Source organism: Oryctolagus cuniculus, chromosome 2 (assembly GCF_964237555.1).
Source record: "Oryctolagus cuniculus chromosome 2, mOryCun1.1, whole genome shotgun sequence".
NCBI classification, from domain to species: domain Eukaryota; kingdom Metazoa; phylum Chordata; class Mammalia; order Lagomorpha; family Leporidae; genus Oryctolagus; species Oryctolagus cuniculus.
This window is the reverse complement of record NC_091433.1, coordinates 170432078-170456122: the sequence shown is the minus strand read 5'-3', so window position 1 is coordinate 170456122 and position 24045 is coordinate 170432078. Positions and strand designations below refer to the sequence as shown.

At 38.2% G+C, this 24045-nt stretch overlaps 1 protein-coding gene across 22 annotated transcripts in view; it reads left to right on the top strand.

The window, feature by feature from the left end:
• BIRC6 (baculoviral IAP repeat containing 6) overlaps positions 1-24045 on the top strand; it is a 272057-nt gene that overhangs the window by 109588 nt on the left and 138424 nt on the right. For 11 of the 22 annotated variants that reach the window (XR_011386716.1, XR_007918299.2, XR_011386717.1 and 8 more), the window contains exons 13-23: positions 2022-2182; positions 3205-3336; positions 3803-3934; positions 6940-7118; positions 7873-8006; positions 10639-10800; positions 10899-11030; positions 13414-13511; positions 15189-15336; positions 16467-16600; positions 20828-20974. Coding sequence is in view for 19 of the 22 variants with exons in the window: in XM_070069267.1 (XP_069925368.1) it covers positions 2022-2182; positions 3205-3336; positions 3803-3934; positions 6940-7118; positions 7873-8006; positions 10639-10800; positions 10899-11030; positions 13414-13511; positions 15189-15336; positions 16467-16600; positions 20828-20974 (1559 nt within the window). In the remaining 3 variants the exon portion in view is untranslated. The remainder of the gene's footprint in view (positions 1-2021; positions 2183-3204; positions 3337-3802; positions 3935-6939; positions 7119-7872; positions 8007-10638; positions 10801-10898; positions 11031-13413; positions 13512-15188; positions 15337-16466; positions 16601-20827; positions 20975-24045) is intronic. The other 11 variants (XM_051843003.2, XM_070069266.1, XM_051843002.2 and 8 more) reach the window with 4 other exon arrangements.

Genomic DNA, 24045 nt, shown 5'->3' with positions numbered 1-24045 from the left:
AGAATTTACATTTTAATAGGGAAAAACAGTGAACAGATCCAAGGAGATTTCAAAAAGTTGGTACAGTTAAGAGATGGTTTTGGGTTGGGTTGTCTGTTCTAGCAGTTAAGACACTAGCTGGGATGGGTGTTGTGATACAAATGAGTTCAGCCACTGCTAGGGATGCCTGTATCCCATATTGGAGTGTCGTTCAAGTCTTGGCTAGTCTGCTTCTGATCCAGTTCCCTGCTGATGTGCTAGAAGCAAAAGATGATGGCTCAACTGTTTGAGTCACTGCCACCCACTTGGGAGGCCCAAAAGGAGTCCTAGGCTGCTGGCTTCACCCTGTCCCAGTCCAGGTTGTTTTGGGCATTTGAGGAATTAATCAGCAGATGAAAGATCTATCCCCCCCTTTTCAAATAAATCTAAAGAAAAAAAAAAAAGGTGCCAACTTCTCATTTTGGAGTGCTTGTGTTCAATACCTGGCTCTGTGCTAGACTCCAGCTTCCTGTTCTTGTAGACTTTTGGAGGTTGTGATGATGATTCCTGTGATTGCCTTCCTGCCACCCACATGGGAGACCTGGATTGAGTTGTCTTTGGCCATGCTCCTGTTGTTATCATGTGGACATTTCAGGCGTGAACCAGTGGATGGCAGCTCCATCTATCTATTTCTCTCTCTCTCTCTCCCTCCCTCTCTCAATTTAAAAGAAAAACCAGGTTTATTTTCATGCAAAAAATACTTCAAATGCATGCATTGTTTTTTCAGCATGTGTTTTCTATGAACTTTTTGACAACTCTGTGTATGCATCGTATTTCTAATTTTTCTGTACCAAATAAACTTGAACTTTTCCATTTCCTATGAACTTTTTGAACTACTTTTATCTGTACTATGCTGTGTGGTCATAAAAACTGTGAAGATTGTTAAAAACAGTATGCTGAAGGAATAGTTATGTAAGTGTATATGAGTGTAGTAAGCAAGTGGATTTTTAATCTCCAGAGGGATACTGATTCACAGGCAATAGCAAATACAAAGATCCTAAGGTGTGTTTTTTGTGAATTCTACAAAGAGTGTGAAGACCACTGTTGCTGGTGCGCAGTGAAGGTAGGGGAGAGTGGGAAGAAGTGAGATGAGACCAGGTGGCTGTGGGCCAGAGCACGCGATCATCCTTACACGCCTCAGTCAGAAAGCCTTTTATGTCGTATGAGATGGGAAGATGTTGGAGGGCTGTGAACGCAGCAGCGTGTGGTATGACTTGTTGTCCAAAAGGATTCCTGTGAGTACTGTGTGTGGAATAAAGGTGATTACCTGGGAGGGATGCAGTGATCAAACTGTAGTTTGATTGCTATTGTGCGAATAGTCCAGGTTAAATGCAGTGGTAGTTTGGACCATATTGACAGTGATGCAGGTTATGAAAGGAGAGGGCTGGATCATAGCAGTAATTTGGAGGTGAAAAGAGAAGAATTTGCTGAAATATTTAGCATCTGATGAGAGGAGAGTCAAGGATGACAGTGAGATTTTGCTTGAGCTAATTGAAAAGTGGAGTTTCTGTTTCATGATATGTAGGAAGAGATAAGAAGTATGCTTTTGTTTTTGTTTTTGCATGAGGAATTTGAGATATGTGGTAGACATCTGGGTATGATGGAGTATGATTTGGAGATTTTCACTTTCTAACATGTATATAGAATTTAAAACCACACACACACACAATACTTGTTTTAAAATGAGTACTTGGCACCCTGGATACAGAGTGATGCCCAGGAATGTGTGATTATTTTGATGCAAGATGGTCCACAGTTTGAGAAATAATGATTTATTGACTAGATATATAAGTCTCAAGGCAGGTATTGATTCGTAAGGTAGGATCTTTCATTGCTCTAAGTTTAGCCTTCTCTTATTCCATGAGAAACATTAAATTTTACTGTGGACTCTACAAATCAAAAAGTAAGAAAAGTAATATTAAAGGAAATAAGCTTATGGCTGAAGGAAGTTTTTTTTTTTTTTTTTGCTTTTAATTATTAGCATCTCCCTCTTTATTTGACAGTAACAGCTGGGATGAACATGTATTTGAATTGGTTCTACCTAAAGCTTGTATGGTTGGACATGTGGACTTCAAATTTGTTTTGAACTCAAACATCACTAATATTCCACAGATACAAGTGACATTGCTGAAAAACAAAGCTCCAGGCTTAGGGAAAGTTAATGGTAAGAACGGATGCAAATTATGTTTGAAGATTTTGTCTTGTGATTGATTTCTTTAAGTAAAAAACTAATTTTCACCTTGGTTATCTAGGTTTGATGCCCTTCCCTGCATCAGTAACCTCAGAGCTACTTGACTGCTGTATTTTTTGTGATTTTATTTAGAAAAGTAATCCAGAGAACATTTCAGAGCTTTTCAGTAATTCAGTGGTGTTCAGAATTGCATAAATTTGGATAATAATCATGCTGGGGGGGGGAGTAGAATTAGTTCCTTTGTGAGCTATTTTCAATTTTAGCATTACTGTCTTTATGCATTTCTTTTCCTGAGACTTGATTGTGAAGACTATGTTACCTGAAGTTAACTATTCTTTTTATAATGAAGCCATTGTTATATGTATTGTCAAATAATTGCCTGTTTTTATTTAGCTTTCTTGTAAGTTCAGAATTTGATATAGTGAATTATTAAATTGCATTCAGTTAGCATGATAGAAACTAAGTGTTACTTCTTAGTGTTTTTTTTTTTTTTAACAAGTTAATCTAAAAGACTGATTTTAGGGTAAAATGGCAACTTAAAACCAGGAGTTCAGATATTTAAACCTGAAAGACTTTCTGTGTCAAAAATTATATGTACCATATATGTATGCGTTTGTGTATATATGTGTTTGTATATGTGTGTGTGTGTGTATGTATGTATTTTTGTGAGCTGTAACATTTTGATTTAATTGAGTCTAGGATTAGACATAGGTATTTTTAAAGCCCTGCAGGTGCTTATACTGTGTAGCACAGGATAAGAACTTTTAGTTTAGTCGCCAATAATTTATTTCTTCAGGTGAATGTTTTATTATCATAAGAGGAGAGAAAAGTACATAAAACAGTTATTTGAATTTTATTCTCTCCTGACAGCTATTTTGTTGCATCTGTCAGGAAAATCAAAGTATTTCCCAAATTAACAGAAAAATTTAGGTTTATAGGCACATAAATCATTGATATTAAACAAAATTAAGTTTACTAATATTTTTATCCTCTAGAAACAGCAGTAGATAGGCAGATCACCTTTCCTTTGTCTCCAGCTCTTAACATTGAAGTGGAACAAAATGGGAAACCGTCCCTGGTTGATTTGAATGAAGAAATGCAGCACATGGATGTAGAGGAATCACAGTGTGAGTTAAATTATAGAGCTGTTGTCCATGACAGTAAAAGGAGTAGAGATCCGAATGCATCATGTTGGGCACAAATTTCTTATGGCTTGCAAAAACCTGGTCTTAAAAACATGATTAAACATAACCAAAAATTCTGCTTTGGCAACATGCTTTAACTTTCAGCTCATCTTTGTGAACACAGCTGCGCTAATACTTGCATTCTTGTTTTTTAATGCCTTGGGATTTGAAATCAACTCATGGTCTCATAAATTTTTTGAAAATCGAGGTGAAATTTTAAATAATATGGGACTGGAAATCAATGTAATATATTGGATAATTGATTATAGTTCCTAAGCATGACAATGATTTCTTTCTAAGTATGCTATTTTGTGTGGTAGTATTATATGTAATTGAGTTAGATATTTGTTTATAAATAGTAACATAAATAAAAACTAATTTCAAAGAAAAATGTGTGTTTTCTTTTTAGGTCTTAGGTTATGTCCATTTTTAGAGGATCACAAAGAAGATATTCTGTGTGGGCCAGTGTGGCTTGCTAGTGGCCTTGATCTATCAGGGCATGCCGGGATGTTGACGTTAACAAGTCCCAAACTTGTTAAAGGTGAAGTAATAACATTTTTACAAAAGCAAATTGAATAATACTGCAATTGTAAAAATTATTTTTAAAAAATGAACTTGAAAACTTAGTGTTTTGTTTGGGACTTAATTAGAAATTCTATCAACTTGCTGGCTTCTGAAGTTATTTTCTCTTATAAGTCACTGTATATGAGACATTTGATCCTTTTTGGGTGATGGTCTCAGTGGTTTTAAAAAACTAAGGAAGTTACTGTAGTGTGACTTCATAAAGATCTTCTGAGAAATCAGACATATTCTGCCATTTTTATCTTATCATTTTAGACTCCTGTGTCATTAGAATGTTGTATATTGTATTATTTTTACTCAGAGGGCTTTTTTGGGGAAGTCTTAATTATATTTGATACAGTTTAGATCCTAAACAGATGCAAAATATAGTTTATGTTTAAAGGTAATTGATTATTATGTGGATAGTAAGTAGAAATATTAGTTGTAGGTCTTTTTTTTGTATCCCAGAGGTTGATTAAAAAAAGCAAATAAAATACCGAGCTTGATTGTTGAAAAAATTTGGAGGCACAGTGAGGTGTGAAGGTCCTTCTCCAAACTAAGAAAACGGCTTACCACCCGAATTACAAATCTGAATTGCATGTAGTTCCTTCATAATGTTTGTGCTGTTCACATATTATTCTTAGTTGCAATGCATGGTATACAGTAGTCCCACTTGTCTACAGTTTTTACTTTCAGTGATTTGTTAGCCATGGTCAGTCTCAGTCAGAAAATACTAAATGGAAATTCCAGAAATAACTAGTTCATTAGCTACAAATTTTGTTTTTAAGTTTTATTTATTTGAGAGGCAGAGTTACAGACAGAGAGAAGGAGAGACAGACAGAGAGGTCTTCCATCCATTAGTTCACTCCCCAAATGACTAAAGGCTGGAGCTGTTCTAAACCAGAGCCTGAAGCTTCATCTGGGTCTCCCATGTGGGTGCAGGGGCCCAAGCACCTAGGCCATCTTCCACTGCTTTCCCGGGTCATTGGCAGGGAGCTGGATCAGAAGTGGAACAGCTTTAAATTGTGGGCTGTTCTCAGTAGTGCGATAAAATCTCACATCATTCTGTTCTATCCAGTCCAGGTCATGAATCATCCTTTGGTCCAGCCTGTCTATGCCAAATATACTACCTGACATTAGTCACTCATGGCCTTCTCACCAGCCTGACCATCAAGATATTCTAGTTCTGGGTTGAAGTAACTTATTTCACTAGCACTGGCCCCAAAGCACAAGAGTAGTGATGCTGACAGTTTGACAGTGCCAAAGAGGAGCTTTAAAGTATGATTGTGGTTGTTTGAGAAGCAGAGAAGTAGATACCCAGATAGCTCTCATCAGCTGGTTGACTCCACAAATACCTGTAATGGCCAGAGCTAGTCTGGGGCTGAAGCTGGGAGGGGAGAAGTCAGTCCAGGTCTCCCACGTGCGTGGCAGGAACCCAATTATTTGAGCCATCACTGCTGCCTCCCAGGGTGTGAATTAGCGAGAAGTAGGAATCAGGAGCTGAGACTTGAACCTATAGACTGCTGTGTGGGACTCAGCTCTTAACTGAACTGCTAAATACCTCTTCTGTATTAGTACTTCTTTCAAGGAGAAAGGGTGAAAGTTCTTGACTTATTTAAGAGAAGAAAAATAATCTTAAACTAAGGTGGCTAAGATTGATGCTAAGAATGAATTTGCTGTTTGTGGAATTGTGAAGAAGGAAAAAGAAATTCATCCTAGTTTTGCTGTCACATCTAAAGTTGTAGAAGTAGAGCCACAGTGTGACAAATGTTTAATTAAGATGGAAAAAACATTAAACTTTATTGTAGGTATGTTATGTATAGGAAAAACATAATATCTATAGGATTTGGTGCTATCCATGGTTTTGGCATCCCCTGGAGGTCTTGCAATGTTGTCCTGTAGACAAAGAGGGAGACTATTGTAAATACAAGTTTCACTTTGTTTTCTTGATGGTATCTTATGCATTGATTAAATTTTCGAGACTGATATGATAGACTTCATACTAGTTTACAATAGTGAGTATAAGTTACTTGTATGTAATGAGCATGTGAAGCTTAAATTGTATGAAAATAAAAATAATGGTTCTGACACAATGGAGGGTTGAATTATATGCATGTATCTGGAAAGTCTCAACAATGTGAATGTGTTAGTTTTTTTAGAATTCATTGTTACTTAATTTAAATCCCTCCCTAAATCGTTAAAACTGGAGAAAATGGTTGCTAAATTTTAATGTAAAAAGTGAAATGGACCAAAAATATTTGAAATAGCTGCTTGAGAGGTAGCCAGATACTTGAATCTGGAGTAGTTCAGCAGTCAGTGTAACAGGGTGGTGCAAGCATAGTAGGCAGAGAAGTATACAGGAAACAAACAAGCAGAGTGGCTTTTGTGATCACAAAAGGGTTTATAACTGGTAAGGCATCAGTAGACTAATGCTTTGCTGGCATGTCTGTGAATCTGAAGGTATTTTTGCAAAGAATTTTGCATATAGATTGTATAGTATTATCACAATGCAGCTAAAACAAAATAAAACATAGTAGTGAAAATAACTATTTAACTAGAGTGCTTTCTGTTGTGCCAAGCACAGTGATATGTATTTTAATTATCTCTTGAGATAGACACTTTCTCATTTACCCTCTCAATTTACATTTAAAGTAAGGGAACCACAGAGAGGATCATTTCTCACATGCCTAATACATGGTGGAGTCATTGTTCAAATCCAGGTAGTGACTCCAAAGCCTTTGTTTTTTACTGGATATGTGTATACTGTGTATGTGCATACGTAAGACTGGCTAACTCCAGTGTTTTTGGTTTTTGTTGCCATCATATGAAGATAATACAACAATATGATAAACAATGTAATTAAAAAACTCTGACCTAGTATACTTTTCTTTTTGTGGAGTTAACTATTTAGCTTGCTCTATGAAGATGCAAAACAATTCCCTTTTTTGGTAATTCAGTTCTTTATCACATTGCATACTCTTTTAGGTATGGCAGGAGGAAAATATCGCTCATTTTTAATCCATGTCAAGGCAGTGAATGAAAGAGGAACAGATGACATTTGTAATGGTGGTGTACGTCCTGTTGTGAGACTTCCATCCCTGAAACACCAGAGTACTAAGGGTTACTCACTGGCTTCCCTCTTGGCTAAAGTTGCAGCAGGAAAGGTATGGCACTATGCTTTTTAGCCGTAGAGATGCTGTTTGAAGCACTGTGGATGTGAGTTGGCATAGTGCTGAAAGTGGTTTGGCTCTTTATTGATGTTTTACGTGATACTTGGTTTGTGTCACGTAAAACGTCAATAAAGATTTTTTTTCTTTGTAATGATTTGCAGGAATATAATTAAGAAAATGTCTTGAATAGCTTTAGGCAAATTCTCTAGCTTTTATAAAGTATACTCAGTAGGGAATAATTATAATAATTATCTTTATTTTAGAATTGATTCATTCCGTGTTGTTTACTTTCTTAGGTATGAGGATTCCTTTCCTATGTTCTGTACTGGTTCATCATCCTTTTTGTTTGTTTGTTTGTTTGTTTTTGTGAACATTTGGGAGGATGTAGGAAAAGAAGCTGGGAAGTAGTTATCTCATTTTTAAATTTTGCAACAATGGAGAATAGCAGTTGAGAAAGTGGTGTATCTCATAGAACATAAAGGAGCTGTAGCTGGAGTTGACTCAGCTTTGCTTTTATAATCTTTAATCAGTAGATTCTTGGTTTTAGAACAGTGACTATGTCTTTTTCCCCTCCTTTTATAACTTTGTCGAAAATTAGTCATTTATTGACTATGAGAGTAAAAACTGTGATTTAAGATTTATGTTTTGATAGTCATATAATTCAGTTACTTTTCCTTTCACAACATTAATTGTAAATAAGTTTTTTAGTTTTGTTTGTTTATTCAGTTATGTGTGATTGTATGCTTAGGAAAAATCATCGAATGTCAAGAATGAGAATGCAAGTGGTACTCGTAAATCTGAAAACCTCCGGGGCTGTGATTTACTTCAAGAGGTCTCAGTCACCATTAGAAGATTCAAGAAAACTTCAATCTCTAAAGAAAGGTAGTCTCATCCTCCTGCTGTTCTCATAGTAATAAATAGACGATGTGTAAACATAACAATTCATGTATACAATTTAATAACCTATGTTTGGCTAGAAAAAAAAATTTTAATTGGAGAAACTGAAAAATAGAGTTGGGGGGAATCAGAGGCAAGTAAGTGCTACCCCATCAGCTGCTTACTCCCTAGATACCTGCATTGGCCCCAGGGGCAAAATCTAGGAGCTAGGAACTCAATTTAGGTCTCATTTGGGTGACAGGAACCCAACTGCTTGAATCATTAATGCTGCCTTCACGGTCTATGTTAGCAAGAAGCTGGTGACAAGAACTGCTGCCAGAAGTCCAGATCCATTTACTCCAGTATAACCCTAGCTTTTTTTTTTTTTTTCTTTGACATACAGAGTTAGAGAGAGAGACAGAGAGAAAGGTCTTCCTTCCATTGGTTCACCCCCCAAATGGCTGTTACGGCTGGTGCTGCACTGATCCGAAGCCAGGAGCCAGGTGCTTTCTCCTGGTCTCCCATGCAGGTGCAGGGCCCAAGCACTTGGGCCATTCTCCACTGCACTCCCGGGCCACAGCAGAGAGCTGGACTGGAAGAGGAGCAACCGGGGCAGAATCCGGCTCCCCAGCCAGAACTAGAATCCAGGGTGCCGGCGCCGCAGGCAGAGGATTAGCCAAGTGAGCCGTGGTGCCGGCCTTTTTTTTTTTTTTAAATATATTTTATTTATTTGAAAGGCAGAGAGAGAGAGAGAGAGAGGTCTTCCATCCGCTGGTTCATTCCTCAAATGGCTGCAGCGGTGGGAGCTATGCCTATCTGAAGCCAGGAGCCAGGAGCTTCTTCCATGTCTCCCATGAGGGTGCAAGAGTCCAAGGACTTGGGCCATCTTGTGCTTTCCCAGGCCATAGCAGAGAGTTGGATTGGAAGTGGAACAGCCTGGACCTGAACCAGTGCCCGTGTGGAATGCCAGAATTGCAGGCAGCATTTTTACCCACTAAGCTACAGTGTCTTCCCCTGTTGTTTTATTTATTTGAAAGTCAAAATTATGGAGTAGGGGGACAACAGGGATAGTTAGAGATTTCATATCTGCTTGTTCACTCCCAAAATGTCCACAGTGGCCAGGGTTGAGCCAGGCTGAAGCCTGATCTTCTTCCAGGTCTTGCACTTTGGTGTCAGGGGCCCAAATACTAGGTCTGTCTTCTGCTGCTTTCCCCAGGCAATTAGCAGGGAGCTGGATCTGAAGTGGAGCAGCTGGGATATCAGCTGGTGTCCATATGGGATGAGGGTGTTGAAGACAGTGACTTTATCAGCCACACCACAACACTGACCTCCTATTGGACATTTTAAAAAGGGGCTAAATGTCTCTGTCTACCTGAGATTTTTGGTTGCTTTCCTTTTATCTTAAGCATTTGTAGCGGCCAGTGCTGTGGTATAGCATGTAAAGCCACCACTTGTGGTTCCAGCATCCCATATGGGTACCAATTCCAGTCCCAGCTGCTCCACTTTCGACCCAACTCCCTTTTAATACACCCGGGAAAGCAGCAGAGGATGGCCTAAGCCCTTGGGTTCCTGCACCTATGTGGGAGATCTGGAAAAAGCTCCTGGCTCCTGGCGGTGGATCAGCCCAGCTCTGGTAGTTGTGTTCATTTGGAGAGTGAACCAGAGGATGGGAGACCTCTCTCTCTCTGTAACTCTTTTAAATGAATAAATCTTTAAAAAAATTTTTTAGATTTGTGAGGGTCTCGATTTTCCTACTTCATTGGTTTATCACTGTTCTGTGCACTGTGCTTGCTATTCACTAATAATAAATAAGAAAGGAAATAAATTTGATTTGAAGTTGTAATTGTCAGAGTATGATACATTATTGTAAACTTTAGTTCTTCTAAAACTTTGTACAAGTTAAGCACTACATTATAATATTTTAAAGAGTTTTTTGTTTGTTTGTTTTAAATATTTGTGAAGGAGGGAGATACAGAAAGAATGAGGGTGTTCCTGTTTAGTGGTTTAATCCCTACCTTTCTTGTCTGCAGTGGCCATACATGTACATGGCAAGAGTACACTTATGGGACTGATGCTGTAGCTTAACAGGTTAAGCCAAAGCCTGCAATGCTGGCATCCTGTATGGTTGCCAGTTCAAGTCCTGGCCTCTTTGTTTCTGATCCACCTCCCTGCTAATGTGCCTGGGAAAAGCAGCAGAGGATGGCCTTTGTCCTTGGGCCCCTTCATCCATGTGGGAGGCTGGATAAAGCTTCAACCTGCCTCAGCCCTGGCTATTGTGGCCACTGGAGAATGAACCAGCTGATGGAAGCTCTCTGTCTCTGTCTTTCCCTCTCTTTGTAACTTTGCCTTTCAAATAAATAAATCTTAAAAAGAAAAAAATTCCCATTGGAGCCATCATTGCTACCTCTGAAGATCTGCATCAGCTGGTGGCTGGAGTCAGGAGCTACAGCTAGATACTCAACACAAGTACTTCCATATGGTACATGGGCGTGTTAACAGCCAGGGTTAATTCCTGCCCTGTAAACATTTTTACAGACATAGTTGTGAAATTCATGATTTAAAATATCTTGTGATCAAACAGATTGTTTAATTGTTCTATTTTGTTTGGTAATTAATTTTCATTGTTTCTTTCTTGTAGAGTGCAACGATGTGCCATGTTACAGTTTTCAGAATTTCATGAGAAGCTTCTTAACACTCTTTGCAGAAAAGTAGATGATGGTCAAATCACAGAACATGCCCAGAGCCTTGTGTTGGATACTCTTTGTTGGTTAGCTGGAGTACATTCAAATGGACCTGGAAGGTTAATACTTTAAAAAAAAAAAAAAAAGTTTGCTTACTACTGTTGCTTATTCTTTGGATGTTTTAAAACTAATCTAAATGTCTGGTACTGTTTTGCAGCTCAAAGGAAGGAAATGAGAGCTTACTTTCAAAAACACGAAAATGTCTTTCAGATATTGTACGTGTTTGCTTCTTTGAGGCAGGACGAAGTATTGCTCATAAGTGTGCCCGATTTCTAGCCTTGTGCATTAGGTTGGTGTGTTTTAAGTTGAAAGTATACTTTTTTGGTGTACCTCTGGTTTGATTGGGTGATATCCTTGTCTGCCTAGTGATCTGATACTCAGTGAATATGTGTTGCTTAAGAGAATTTCTTTTTCTTCTTTTTCTTTTTTAAAGATTTATTTATTTGAAAGGCAGAGTTAGAGAGAGGAAGAGGCACAGAGAGAGCGAGAGCGAGAGATCTTCCATCCACTGGTTCACTCCCCAAATGGCTGCAATGGCTGTAGCTGGGCCAGGCTAAAGTCAGGAGCCAGGAGCTTCTTCTGGGTCTCCCACGTGGGTGGCAGGGGCCCAAAGACCTGGGCCGTCTTCCGCTGCTTTCCCTGGCAAGGAGCTGAATTGGAAGTGGAGCAGCTGAAACACAAAATGGTGCCCATATGGGATGCTATGCCACAGCACTGGCCCGAAAAGAATTTCAAATGTTGATGAAGATTATTGAGATTCTAAGAAAAAATTTTGTGTTAGCAGGCTATGATGTCTTGTAAAGTAGGTCTGTTAATAAAAGAAGCCTACTAAGCTTCTCTATCTATTAGTAGTGGTTTAGCGCATTCTGTAAGGGGAGTCCTTCTGATACTTTTATTCTTAACTCTCCCTGCTTGCCTTTTCTTCATCTGAATTTGTGAATCTTGTTATACAAGGGTGCTTCAGAATGTTCCTGGGAAAATGGGATTAAATGATGACATTTATTTGGGGTGGGCATTTGGCCTAGTGGTTAACACGCCCACATCCCACACTGGAATGTTTTGGTTCCGTTTCTTTCTCTAGCTCTGACTGCAACTTACTGCTGATGAAAATCTTGTGAGATAGTGGTATATGGGCTTCTGCCACTCATGTGGAAGATCTGGATTGTGTTCCTAGCTCCTGACTTCGGTCCTGACCAGGCCTGGCCATGCTGGCCTCAGTCATTGCAGGCAGTTGGGGAATAAACCAATGAATGAGAATGTTCTGTGTCTCTTTCTCTCTGCTTCCTTCTCTCCATCAAATAAATGAAATATTTTTTAAAAGACATTTATGGCCGGCACCGTGGCTCAATAGGCTAATCCTCAGCCTGCGGCACTGGCACCCCGGGTTCTGGTACCGGTCAGGGTGCCGGATTCTGTCCCGGTTGCCCCTCTTCCAGGCCAGCTCTCTGCTGTGGCCCGGGAGTGCAGTGGAGGATGGCCCAGGTACTTGGGCCCTGCACCCGCATGGGAGACCAGGAGAAGCACCTGTCTCCTGGCTTCGGATCAGCTCGGTGCGCCGGCCGCAGCGGCCATTGAGGGGTGAAGCAACGGAGGGGGAAGACCTTTCTGTCTCTCTCTCTCTCTCTGTCCACTCTGCCTGTCGAAAATAAATAAATAAATAAATAAATAAATAAAGTGGATGCCAGCTCAAGACACCTCAGAAGCTTTAAAAAAAAAAACGACATTTATTTTGGTGCAAAGAAGCTTTAGTTTCTTTCTTCTACTTGTTCATACAGTATACACTAGGAGTTTGCCTTCATAAAGTAATGTCATAGGAGGGGAAATGTTGATTATCAACATTTTGATCAGTACACATTATATACCTGAATTGAAATATCCCACTGTATCCCATAAGTATGTACCATTATTGTTAAAAAGTGAGTTTGGAACGCATGAATGCGTATTTCATGAGCTTGAAGATCCCTCATAGACATGAACTTCAAAATTATTTTGCAACTAAATAAACTTATCTTTTATCACATATTTCATAGGATTTAAAAATAGCCCAGATAGCCATCTTATTGGACTTTTCTGTAACATTTTTTTTTTTTTAATTTTTTTTTGACAGGCAGGGTGGACAGAGAGAGAGAGAGACAGAGAAAAAGGTCTTCCTTTGCCGTTGGTTCACCCTCCAATGGCCGCCGCGGCCGTTGCGCTGCGGCCGGCGCACCGCGCTGATCTGATGGCAGGAGCCAGGTGCTTCTCCTGGTCTCCCATGGGGTGCAGGGTCCCGGGCCACAGCAGAGAGCTGGCCTGGAAGAGGGGCAACTGGGACAGAATCCGGCGCCCCGACCGGGACTAGAACCCAGTGTGCCGGCGCCGCAAGGTGGAGGATTAGCCTAGTGAGCCGCGGCGCCGGCTTCTATAACATTTTACAAATCATTTTCTCTGAATCTTGAAACTAAAGCTGTCCAATAAGTGTTTAACAGCTCATGGTTATTATTGATTTTATTTACTTGTTAGCCCTTTTTAGTAAAGTGGTTTAACCCATAATATTTATAATGATTATTGTAAATATATATATATATATTCAAGCCAGATTTTTCCTGTAATCAAATGAATATTTTATAGTAGTATGCTAGGTTTGAGATTGAAGAATGTCTTTGAAATTTTTCTTGCTTAATTTTTTTCAGTAATGGCAAATGTGACCCATGTCAGCCAGGATTTGGATCTGTTCTTTTGAAGGCTTTACTTGATAACATGGCATTTTTGCCTGCAGCAGCAACTGGAGGTATGTACATTTAATCACAAATAGCTGTAGTGATAGAACATGTCAGACAATTAGAGTGGGGATTATTTAGTGTCTCTTTTTTTCTATTAGGCCCATTTTATTCTGTAGCTAGCTTATCTCTGTTTTTCAAAGGGGTTGATAAACTAAAGTTAGGTGGACATATATTCCATTTCAGTAATATTCCTAGGAAAGGTTAAAGGGACAGTTAAGTGAACATCAAGTCTTCTTAATTCATATGTGTTCTTTAAAATCTTTGAATTGGTTGGTTATTTCCTGGCTGTAGATCAGATGCACAAATGGATATTCCCACAAGTACCAGGTAGATGACATAAGGAAGTATAATCATCCCAGTTTTCTTGCATATATGTATAGTATGTTTGACTCCAGATAACTGTGGCAAACTGGAATTCCTTAAAAGGGAATGTGGTTTTTATTAATGCCCAAAGAGTCCATGGAAATGCCTCTCAAGAACGAATGTAGTTAATCAAGTCAAGATAAATCTAATGTTATTTTTAAATATACATTTCTCACCATCTTCTGTTTTACAGATAGCTGATCCATTCTAAAACTTATCTCAATGAGATATAAATTCACAAGGATCTTTGAAGTAAACTTGAAAAAATTGTTTCTCAATTGATAAATGATTATTTTATAGTTTTATAGAGCATTTTTACTTTGAACATACTACTAACTATTATATAAATGTAGAGTAGCATGTTTTAGACTCAGTTGCTCACTGTAACAGTTTTTCATGTTTCAGTTTCTTGAGGATAGTTTTAGAGGCGAGATGCTTAAATTCTGGGATGTATTTATAGTTAAGACATCTCAAGTTGAATACATACCAGCATGATTCATCTTTGAAGCCATGTTTTATATCTGGCAGTATAGAATAACTCTACTCATGCACTTGCTAAATTGTAGTGTTTGAAGCTCACTGCCATCCATTGGTATGGAAAATCTTAGCATATACATGCAGTATTTCTGGAAGGATGACTTAAAGGACCTGTAGTCTCTTAATTTTCCAGCTATTATAAAGTGTCCCTTAAAGTCATCTCACATTAACTTACATCTAAATGCCTATGTTGATACAGCTCTCAGAATAAGTCTGAAATTCTCAATGTAAGAAAATATAGTAGGATATACTTCATAGAAATCCATATCCCACTTTTAAAAAATAACAGATTTATTTATTTATTTATTTAAGAGGTAGAGTTACAGAGAGAGAGATAGGTCTTCTGTCTGTCGGTTCATTCTCCAAGTGGCTGCACCGGCCAGGGCTGAGCCAGGCCAAAACCAAGATTGGAGTTTCATCTGGGTGTCTCATGTGGATGGCAGATGCACTTGGGCCATCTTCCTCTGCCCTTCCTAGCCATTAGCAGGGAGCTGGATCTTAAGTGGAGCAGCTGGGGCACAAATCAGCACCCATATGGACTGCCTGCAGCACAGGTGGCAGCTTTATCCCCCACGCCACAACGCTGGCTTTTCTGTGTCATCTTTGATCCCTTCAAAGGATTTGTCCTTTTTTGTAAGTTGCCTTTAAAGATTTTCTTTCCAGAAAAGGGAGTTTTTTTTTTTTTTTTTTTTAACAGAAGTTGGTATACTAACAAATATGTACCTGCAGTTCTGTGTGTTAGAGGACAAAGAAGAAACAGAAATGTTTTTATTGTTGTTTTCTAGGTTCTGTCTATTGGTATTTTGTCCTGTTGAATTATGTTAAAGATGAAGATTTGGCTGGGTGCAGTACAGCTTGTGCATCTTTGCTTACTGCTGTGTCCAGACAGTTACAGGACAGGCTAACGCCAATGGAGGCCTTACTTCAAACAAGGTATTGTAATATGCATAAAGTGATGCCACCTTTGCACAGGACCATTACTTCATAAATACGCTTAATACACTGTTTTTCTTCAAAAATATGTTTGGTTTATGCTTTACCTTTTTACAAATGATACTAATATAAGATTTTCTTTTTTTTTAATTTTCTCTAAAACTATTCTCTGACAATTTGAGAAGTCTTGAAGACAAATTTTATTCTGGGGAAATTATATTTAATTCTTAGAATGGCATTCTTTGCTAATGGAATAAATATTAGAACCTATTTATTATGGCAACTTTATAGGTGGAATCGCAGTAAGTAAATTAACTGTATTTTTCTGATGAAAATGCCCTAAGAAACAGAAACAGGTTAGATTTGATATGTTGCCTGACCTTCAGTGTTTAAAATAGAGTATTCCTCTATTTAGAATAGTGATTTTCTAATTAGATTAGAAATCATGATTTCAATGAGATTTTACTCAAAGCCTTTGTGCTAATTGTGTCCTTGTAATGATGAAGGAAGGGGAGGCAGAAGCAAGCACCTGGTAGCCCTTGTGTCCTTTGGTCTGCAGGGGGCAGTCTTAGTATATTAGCTGCAAGCTTATTGGACTCAGAGTCACAATTGTGGAGTCTCTGGACAGTGTCTTTTTTGTGGTATCAATTATAGAGAAAACACTTGTTATGTCAGTTAAATCTGGTTAGAATCTTCCTCTGCCCTGTTAGACTGCTTTTTTTTTCCTTTCCCTTTTTAAAAAAAGATTTATTTATTTGAGAGGCAGAGTTAGAGACAGAGGGACAGACAGAGAGAGAAGTCTTCCATCCGCTCGTTTACTCCGCAAGTGGCCTAAACTGCTGGAGTTGGGCCAATTTGAAGCCAGGAGCCAAGAGTTTTTTCTGGGTCTCCCATGTAGGGGGAGGGGCCCAAGTAGTTGAGTCACTGCTTTCCCAGGCCATAAGGGAGCTGGATTGGAAGAGAAACAGCCAGGACAAGAACTGGCACCCATATGGGATCCCCAGGCAGAGGCTTAACTTACTATACCACAACACCGGCCCCTAGACTGCTTTTAAAACTAAGTATATATTAGTAATTTGTTAGTTAGATGGCTGATGGGAAATTGCTTAGTACGTTGCTTTGTTTTTCAGATATGGGTTATATAGCTCGCCATTTGATCCGGTCCTCTTTGATTTGGAGATGAGTGGCTCTTCCTGTAAAAATGTATACAACAGCAGCATTGGTGTCCAGTCAGACGAAATTGATTTGTCAGATGTCCTTTCAGGTAGTGACTTCTTTAATTAAAGGAATTTATGAATGTTTTATCTTGAGTTTAAGTTACCATTTATTTTATGAGGTTATAGTTACTGTATTTTGTCTTTGGAGAACTAATGTTCTTTAAAACTTAACCTCTATCCGTCATTAAACCATTTATCTTAACTTCTTCTCCCTTGCTGCTCTAATCAAAATAACGGTATATTAAGGTTATCTTAAATGGTTGTGAATTTATTTCATTTTTTTATTTTTCACTGCATATCTGTGACTTTAATTTGCTTATAAAAAACTTTAAAATTGTAGCCTTTGCATTTTCATATGATGTCTTTTTGCTGATTCTACAAAGTTGTTTTTTAGTTTAAAAATGTAAAATTGATATAAACTTACTATCATAAGCAAGAGTAGAGAATGAAAAGAACTTCTCCATCTGCTATCACTTTCTGAGGTTAAGCTTTGTATTCATTATATGTATCCTACAAATTTTTAAGGCTTTAGGTTTCTCTGTAACACTATGTAGTATCTTTTCAAGTGCTAGAATTTTTAGTTATTTTCAGTTAAGTAGTGGCTATTTTATTTTTGTCATCCAAATGTACTTATTGCCAAGTATTGCTAGTAAACAAAAATGTTATAAAATTTATTTTTAAGTACATTAAGATAACTGCCACAGCAAATGTAAATTTTGAAAGTTAATGTTTTTTTTTTTTAAATAATGAATTGTGAAAAAAGCAAAGCATAGATATCAAATGTAGAAATGTAAAATGCCTCAGCTCTGCCCTTTGCCCCTGTGACATTACCGGCATTCATTGGATGTTTAGTTATTCCAACTCATTTGCAACACACAGTAAAGATTTTATTCAAAGAGATCATACTTGCTTTTAATGACTTATGTTGCCTTGAGTGTGTCTGTTACTGCTTGTGTTCACTGACTAAATGTCACCCTGATGCTTTGACTTGCGTCTCTCTTGTGCTCCATATGGAGCCTGTTTCCAGATCCTACTTGTTTTTCCTTTGTATGTTTTACACGTGCTTACTCTTACCTCTCCTGGTCATTCACACAATTACAGTCCAGCCACAGCCACCTTGAACCTGCACAATAGTAGTAATTTTTGTTCTGGTTTTTTGCTGTCTGTTGTTGCTCTGCTTCAAAGCATTTTCCACATTGCAGCGAGGGTGGTTTTCTTTTGGATGCAAACCTAATGTCTCAGCCTCTCTTCTTAAGATACATTTTCATGGCTTTCTATTACGCTGAAGTTCTAAGTCTCTCATGTGCCATATAAAATCCTCTGTGATTTGACCTTCTTTCCTTCACCCTTAGTATTGTGCCATTTGTCTCTTATTTTCCTTTCCTTAGACCAGTGATTCTCATAGTGTGGTCAGTAGATTCCTTATGGTTCCTGAGACCCTTCAGGGGATCTTTGGAGTCAGAAGTATTTTTCCGATAGTAGGATGTACTTGTCTTGATCAATGCCTATTTGCATCGATAATTGTACTGATTGTGCAAAAAGTGTGTTCCTTACTATGCATTTGAAATTAAAATATATCAGTTTCATTTAAATGTCCATGATGAAACAGTAAAAATTACTAATTTTGTGGGTGGTCCGAGGTTACATGAAGGCTAGGTAAGGAGAGCCAAAAAAAAGCACACTTAGAGTTAGTAGGTTCTAAGTGTTCCAGAGTGCATGGCTGAGTAGTTCACATTGCTGTGTTGTTATACACTGTGCAGACAGCTGGCAAGGAGACTGTTAGGCTCCAGATACAAAGATATGGAAATGGAAATTTTCTGATTTGATCAGTTTGTGCTATATAAATGTGTAGAAGTACTAGACTATACCCCATAGAAATGTACAGGTATTACATGTAAATAAAAAGTTAAAAATATGACTAATTTTATTAGATTTTGCAAACATTAGTACACCTCTCCCAAATATTCCATGATAAAATGGTAAATATGGACAAAAAACTTTTGCATGCTGTGTACTGCGGTTCTTTCAGGGAACTAAATTTTTGCACTTGTTAGGGTTCCGAGATGAACAAGATGCTTGTGGCAAGGGGCACATTTTTATTTGCAAGAATGGTTGACAGGGCCAGTAGTGTCTGAGCTGTTCCACTTGTGATTGAGATCCCTGCTAATGGCCTGGGAAAGCAGTGCAAGATGGCCTAAGTGTTGGGGCCCCTGTCACCCACTTGGGAGACCTCGAAGAAGTTCCTAGCTCTGGCCTGGCCTACTGCTGGTTGTTGTGACCATCTGGAGAGTGAACTAGTAGATGGAAGATCAATTTCTCTCTCGCTCTCCCTTCCACTTTCTCCTTTGCTCTTTGGCTCTCCCCCTCCCTCTGTAACTATTTGAAACTGCATAAATAAATCTTTATTAAAAAAAAAAAAAAAAGAATGGGTGGCAGACAAAGCTATGCTCATTAAGATGACATGGTTATTTGGCAGACATTTTCTTAGAATAAAAATAACCTGCTTTGGGAGTTTTCCAATGTTAAAAGTGGAGTTTTTAAGCAAAAATTATAATTTTGGAAAAGATGTGTCTTCTATAGTGAGCTTGATGGCTTCCTGGCATGTAAAGATTTTTGTGCTGGATTATGATGGAATGATAATAATGAAATGTTAACATTGGGAAGCGGTGATCCAATATTTTCCATATAGTGTTTTGTCATTGTGCATAGGGAAAAGATTCCTTAAAACTACACCAATTGATCTTAATGTAACAGAGTTTGATCAATTCATTTCTAAAATTTCAGAGATGCCACATTGTAACTAACTTTTGTGTGAATTAACAGTATAACTAGTACTCAAACAGTACTTTATACTTTGTGTTTCTGCATGGGTACAAACTGTTGAAATCTTAATATATACTAAGTTGATCTTCTGTATATAAAGATAATCGAAAATGAATCTTGATGAAGAATGGGATGGGAGAGGGATTGGGAGATGGGATGGTTGTGGGTAGGAGGGGCTGGGGGAGAAAGCCACTATAATCCAAAAGCTGTACTTTGGAAATTTATATTTATTAAGTAAAAGTTAAAAATAAAAGAAGCAAATCACTTGTCAAGTTTTAGAATATGCTTGATGATTAAAATACTTCTCCCAACTCTCAGGCCAGACTTTTTCCCACACATTTCTATCAAAGTGTGCATGAAAACCCACACTGAATGCAGAGGCAGAAAGGAGACTACTGTGATCCTCTGATAAACTAGATTTTAAAGAGATTTGCAAATAGGGAAAAACAGTGCCACTCTTACTAAATTATTTTTGTTTTAGGTAATAGTTATTTTATAAGTTGAAGTATATTTAAAATAAATAGCCGTATTTCTTTTTTCTTTTTTTTTTTTTTTTAAAGATTTATGTATTTATTGGACAGGCAAAGTTACATAAAGAAAGGAAGAAAGATATATTCCATCCACTGGTTCACTCCCCAGATGGCCACAACAGCTGCAGCTGGGCTAGTCTGAAACCAGGAACCAGGAGTTTCATCCAGTTCTCCCACGAGGGTGCAGGGGTCCAAGGACCTGGGCCATTTTCCACTGCTTTCCCAGCACATTATCAGGGAGCTGGATCAAGAGTGGAGCAGTTGGGATGCCAAGATGCTGGCCCAAAAGATTTTTTTATTTATTTGAAATGCAGAGTGACAGTAAGAGAGGGGAAGAAGAGAGAGTTCTTTGATCTGCTAATTCATTTCCCCAGATTCCTGCAACAGCTGGGTCTGAGCCAGGCTGAAGCCAGGAACTGGAAACTGTATCCTGGTCTCTGATTTGGGTCATCCTCTGTTACCTTTCTGGGCACATTAACAAGAAGCTTGATTTGAAGTGGAGGAGCAGGGATTTGAACCTGATACTGGATGCAGGTGTCACGATAGGTGGCTTAACCCACTATGCCACAGTGCCTGCCCCTACATGATGTAATTTACATTTTTTTTTCTCATTTTAACATTACTATTGTTGTAAATATCAGTGTATGCATCAATAATGTGAATAAAAGCTTGTTGGAGTTGGTAATATTTGAAAATACGTGGAGGGATCTTAGGATCAAGAACTGTTTTCTAGTCATACTATTCTTTCGTTTCCTCAAATGTGCCATGTTCCTTCCTCTTTCGAGGACTTTTTCTTTTCCTTTTTTTTATGTGTTTATATATTTCTAATTATAATTGGAGTAGCTGTTAACATTACCAATATGACTTGGCTTTTAAGGACTCTCTGCACATAGTCTGAGACTGGTCTTTTTTCTGTTCTAGGGAGCGGAAAGGTCAGCAGTTGCACGGCTGCTGAGGGTAGTTTCACATCTCTCACTGGACTCCTGGAAGTTGAACCACTGCACTTTACTTGTGTGTCCACTAGTGACGGAACCCGAATAGAAAGGGATGATGCAAGTACGTTTACTGGTATATACCTCCTTTTATTACACTTTCCTTGGTAAGACAGGAATATGTAAGTATTGAGATATCAGCTTATAATCTCAGTTTCATTGCTATTGTGTGTAGTGGAAGTGTATTCATGGGAGAGCGTTTTAGGGGGAGGATAAAAGGTTTTACATCATGTCATCGGTACCCCACTTCCCACCCTCTACCCACAAGAGCATCGTCTTAAATCGTTCTGTTTCTCTGTGTATACCTTCTTAGAAACTTTAATTTGAAAAATAACAAGCAGAAAGAAATGGAATGCAAAATTAAAATACACTTATGTTTCCATTGCTCACCGTCAACAGTCACCAGCTGGCGGCCAGTTGTGTTCTGTCCACACTGTGTCTACTGTTGGCATCATAAAGATGTTTCTTGAATTTAAAATTAATGGTATAGTTGGTAATGTTTATGAACAAGTTGAGATGAATAAATAGGGAATGATGTTTTTCCAACTGGTTTAAAGCAGCTTTTTGATATCTAAAGTAGTCCTTGACTGTGCTGTGTATGTGGTGGTGCTGATGTTTTGAAAACATTGCACTTACATTTAAGTTTTGACAATCTGTGGAAAATCTTATTAATTTTCTGTGTTTTGTGTTGTGTAATTTTTTTATCCCACACTATAAGATTACTGTTTACTTGCAGTTGATTCTATTGTGGCACAAATAATTGAAATTGATAAGAATAATGGTATGTGGTTTTATGTTTACATTATAATCTCTGAAGGGTTTGATTGTCTTTAACTGATTGTGCCCTTGGTGGTTTTGTGTAAACAGGTGGCAATTTATTCTCTTCAACATTTTAATAAAAAGAAAATGCAGTTTGCATATGAGAAATCATGGAAAATTTAATCTTGTACTTGGTTCTAGAATTACAAGAGGCTTTTAGAAAAGGAATTAATCAGTTCCTTATTTTGGTGCCTTTTTATTATGAATTTCCTTGTATTTTTCAGTTATAGGCATAACCACTAATTGAAATGTATAACTTAGGTAGTAAAGATTGCCAATTTAAATTAAAATTTAATTTTTTGAAGTATATAGATTATAGAAGGGTCAGAATTAATTTGTGTTTCTTTTCTTGAACTATTAACAGTTATTTGTCAAAGAGATTAAACTTTAAGAAAACTAGTTATCAATCAGGCTCTTTTGTGGTAATTATAATGACAGTAAGTATCCAGGATTTAAATCTTTATTTCAAGAAAATGTTTGTGCCCAAAGTAAATCATACCTTCAGAAGGTAAAAGAAAGTTTTAAAGATAAAAATTTGTTTGAAAAAGTATTCCTTGATACTTTCTACCCATTTACTCTCCTGCAAAGGATGTATTGGAGCTAATTTCTTGTCTTTCCAGAGGTAGTCTGTACTTTTCAAGCAATGTCTTCTGTAGTCTGCCCACCCTAAAAGTAGGTAGAGGTTTTTAGTAAACATTAGAGTAGTGTCCTGATTGGTGATCATATGGTACTGAAAAATGACTTTAACCTTTTAACTTTCTCTTTATACTTTTTTGAAATAACACTTGTTAGTGTTACAAAGACAGATTGCAAGTGCCTGAATTTTTCCCCTTTTCACTATGAGCAAATCACCTTTGTTTCCTTCTCCTCTAATTTAATTATCTATATGGTAGATTATGATTATTGGTAATACATACAATTATAATGTTAGGAATAAATTGCCTAAATAGTATATAGTGCTTTATTGCAAACATTCAATTAAGATGATATAAATTTAGCACTTAGCATTGTATTTTGCACTGAATTTGTCTTCATGCAGCCCTGGGTTCGTTCTTTTTCAAAAGGCAGAGAAAGAGAGAAATAAATATCTCCTATCCTCTGGTTACTCCCTGAGTGCTTGCAACAGGCCAGACCAGGCTGAAGCCAGGAGCCTGTAACTCAGTCTGGTCCCCAACATGAGTGGCAGGTACCCAACTACTTGAGCCATCACCTGTTGCCTCCTAGGGTGTACATTAACAGAAAGCTGGAATCAGGAATGGAGGCAGGATTTTAACCCAGACAGTCCGGTATGGAATGCTGGTGTCCCAAGCAGTATTTTTTTTTTTTTCCGAAAGATTTATTTATTTATTTAAAAAGTAGTGTTACAGAGAGGTGGGGGAGACGGGGGTCTTCTGTCCACTAGTTGACTCCCCAGATGGCTGCAATGGTCAGAGCTGGGCCAATCCAAAGCCTGGAGCCAGGAGCTACTTCTGGGTCTTGATGCAGGTGCAGGGACCTGAGGACTTGGCCCATCTACCCAAGCAGTATCTTAACCACTGCACCAAATGCCTGCCTGTGTCCTTGGTTCTCATACCACGTCACACTATGGGCTTTCTAGGGTAACTTCTCTGAGCCATTCTTTACTTAATCAACCTAAAAAGGAACACATGTTATCTGGCCCATAAGGTTATTCATTTGTTGACTTCAGTAAATTATTAAAACAGTGTCACATGATAGTGTACACTGATTGTTGGCTGTTAGCGTAGCGGCCACCTTTTCCCAGTGGAACTTGCAGTAAAGACCTGTTACTGTATAAATATTAATTCTGCCATCAGATTTGTCCCCGCCTTTGGTTTTATGCTGCCTTGTTAGTAATTAAGTTGTGAGGGGTGGACATTGTGGTGAGGGGGTTACACTGCTGCTTAGGGTGCCCACATTCCTTATTGAGTCCCAGCCACTCTGATTCCCCGGAGGTATCCTGGTAATGTGGCTGGGAAGCAGTAGGTGATAGCTCAAGCACTTGAGTCCCTGCTACCATATGGGCGTTTTGGATAAGAATTCTGGCTCCTGGCTTCAGTCTGGTGCAGCCATAGCTGTTAGAGCCATTTGAGGAGATCCAGCAAATGGAAGATATCTCCCCCTCCATCTCTCCATCTTCTCGTTCCCTCTCTCTCTCTCTCTCTCTTTCAAATAAATAAATAAATCTTAAGTTGTGAAATTAAGTTTTTATCTCAGATTTTTCCATATGATGATTTTTTATTTATTTATTTTTTTTGACAGGCAGAGTGGACAGTGAGAGAGAGAGACAGAGGGAAAGGTCTTCCTTTGCCATTGGTTCACCCTCCAATG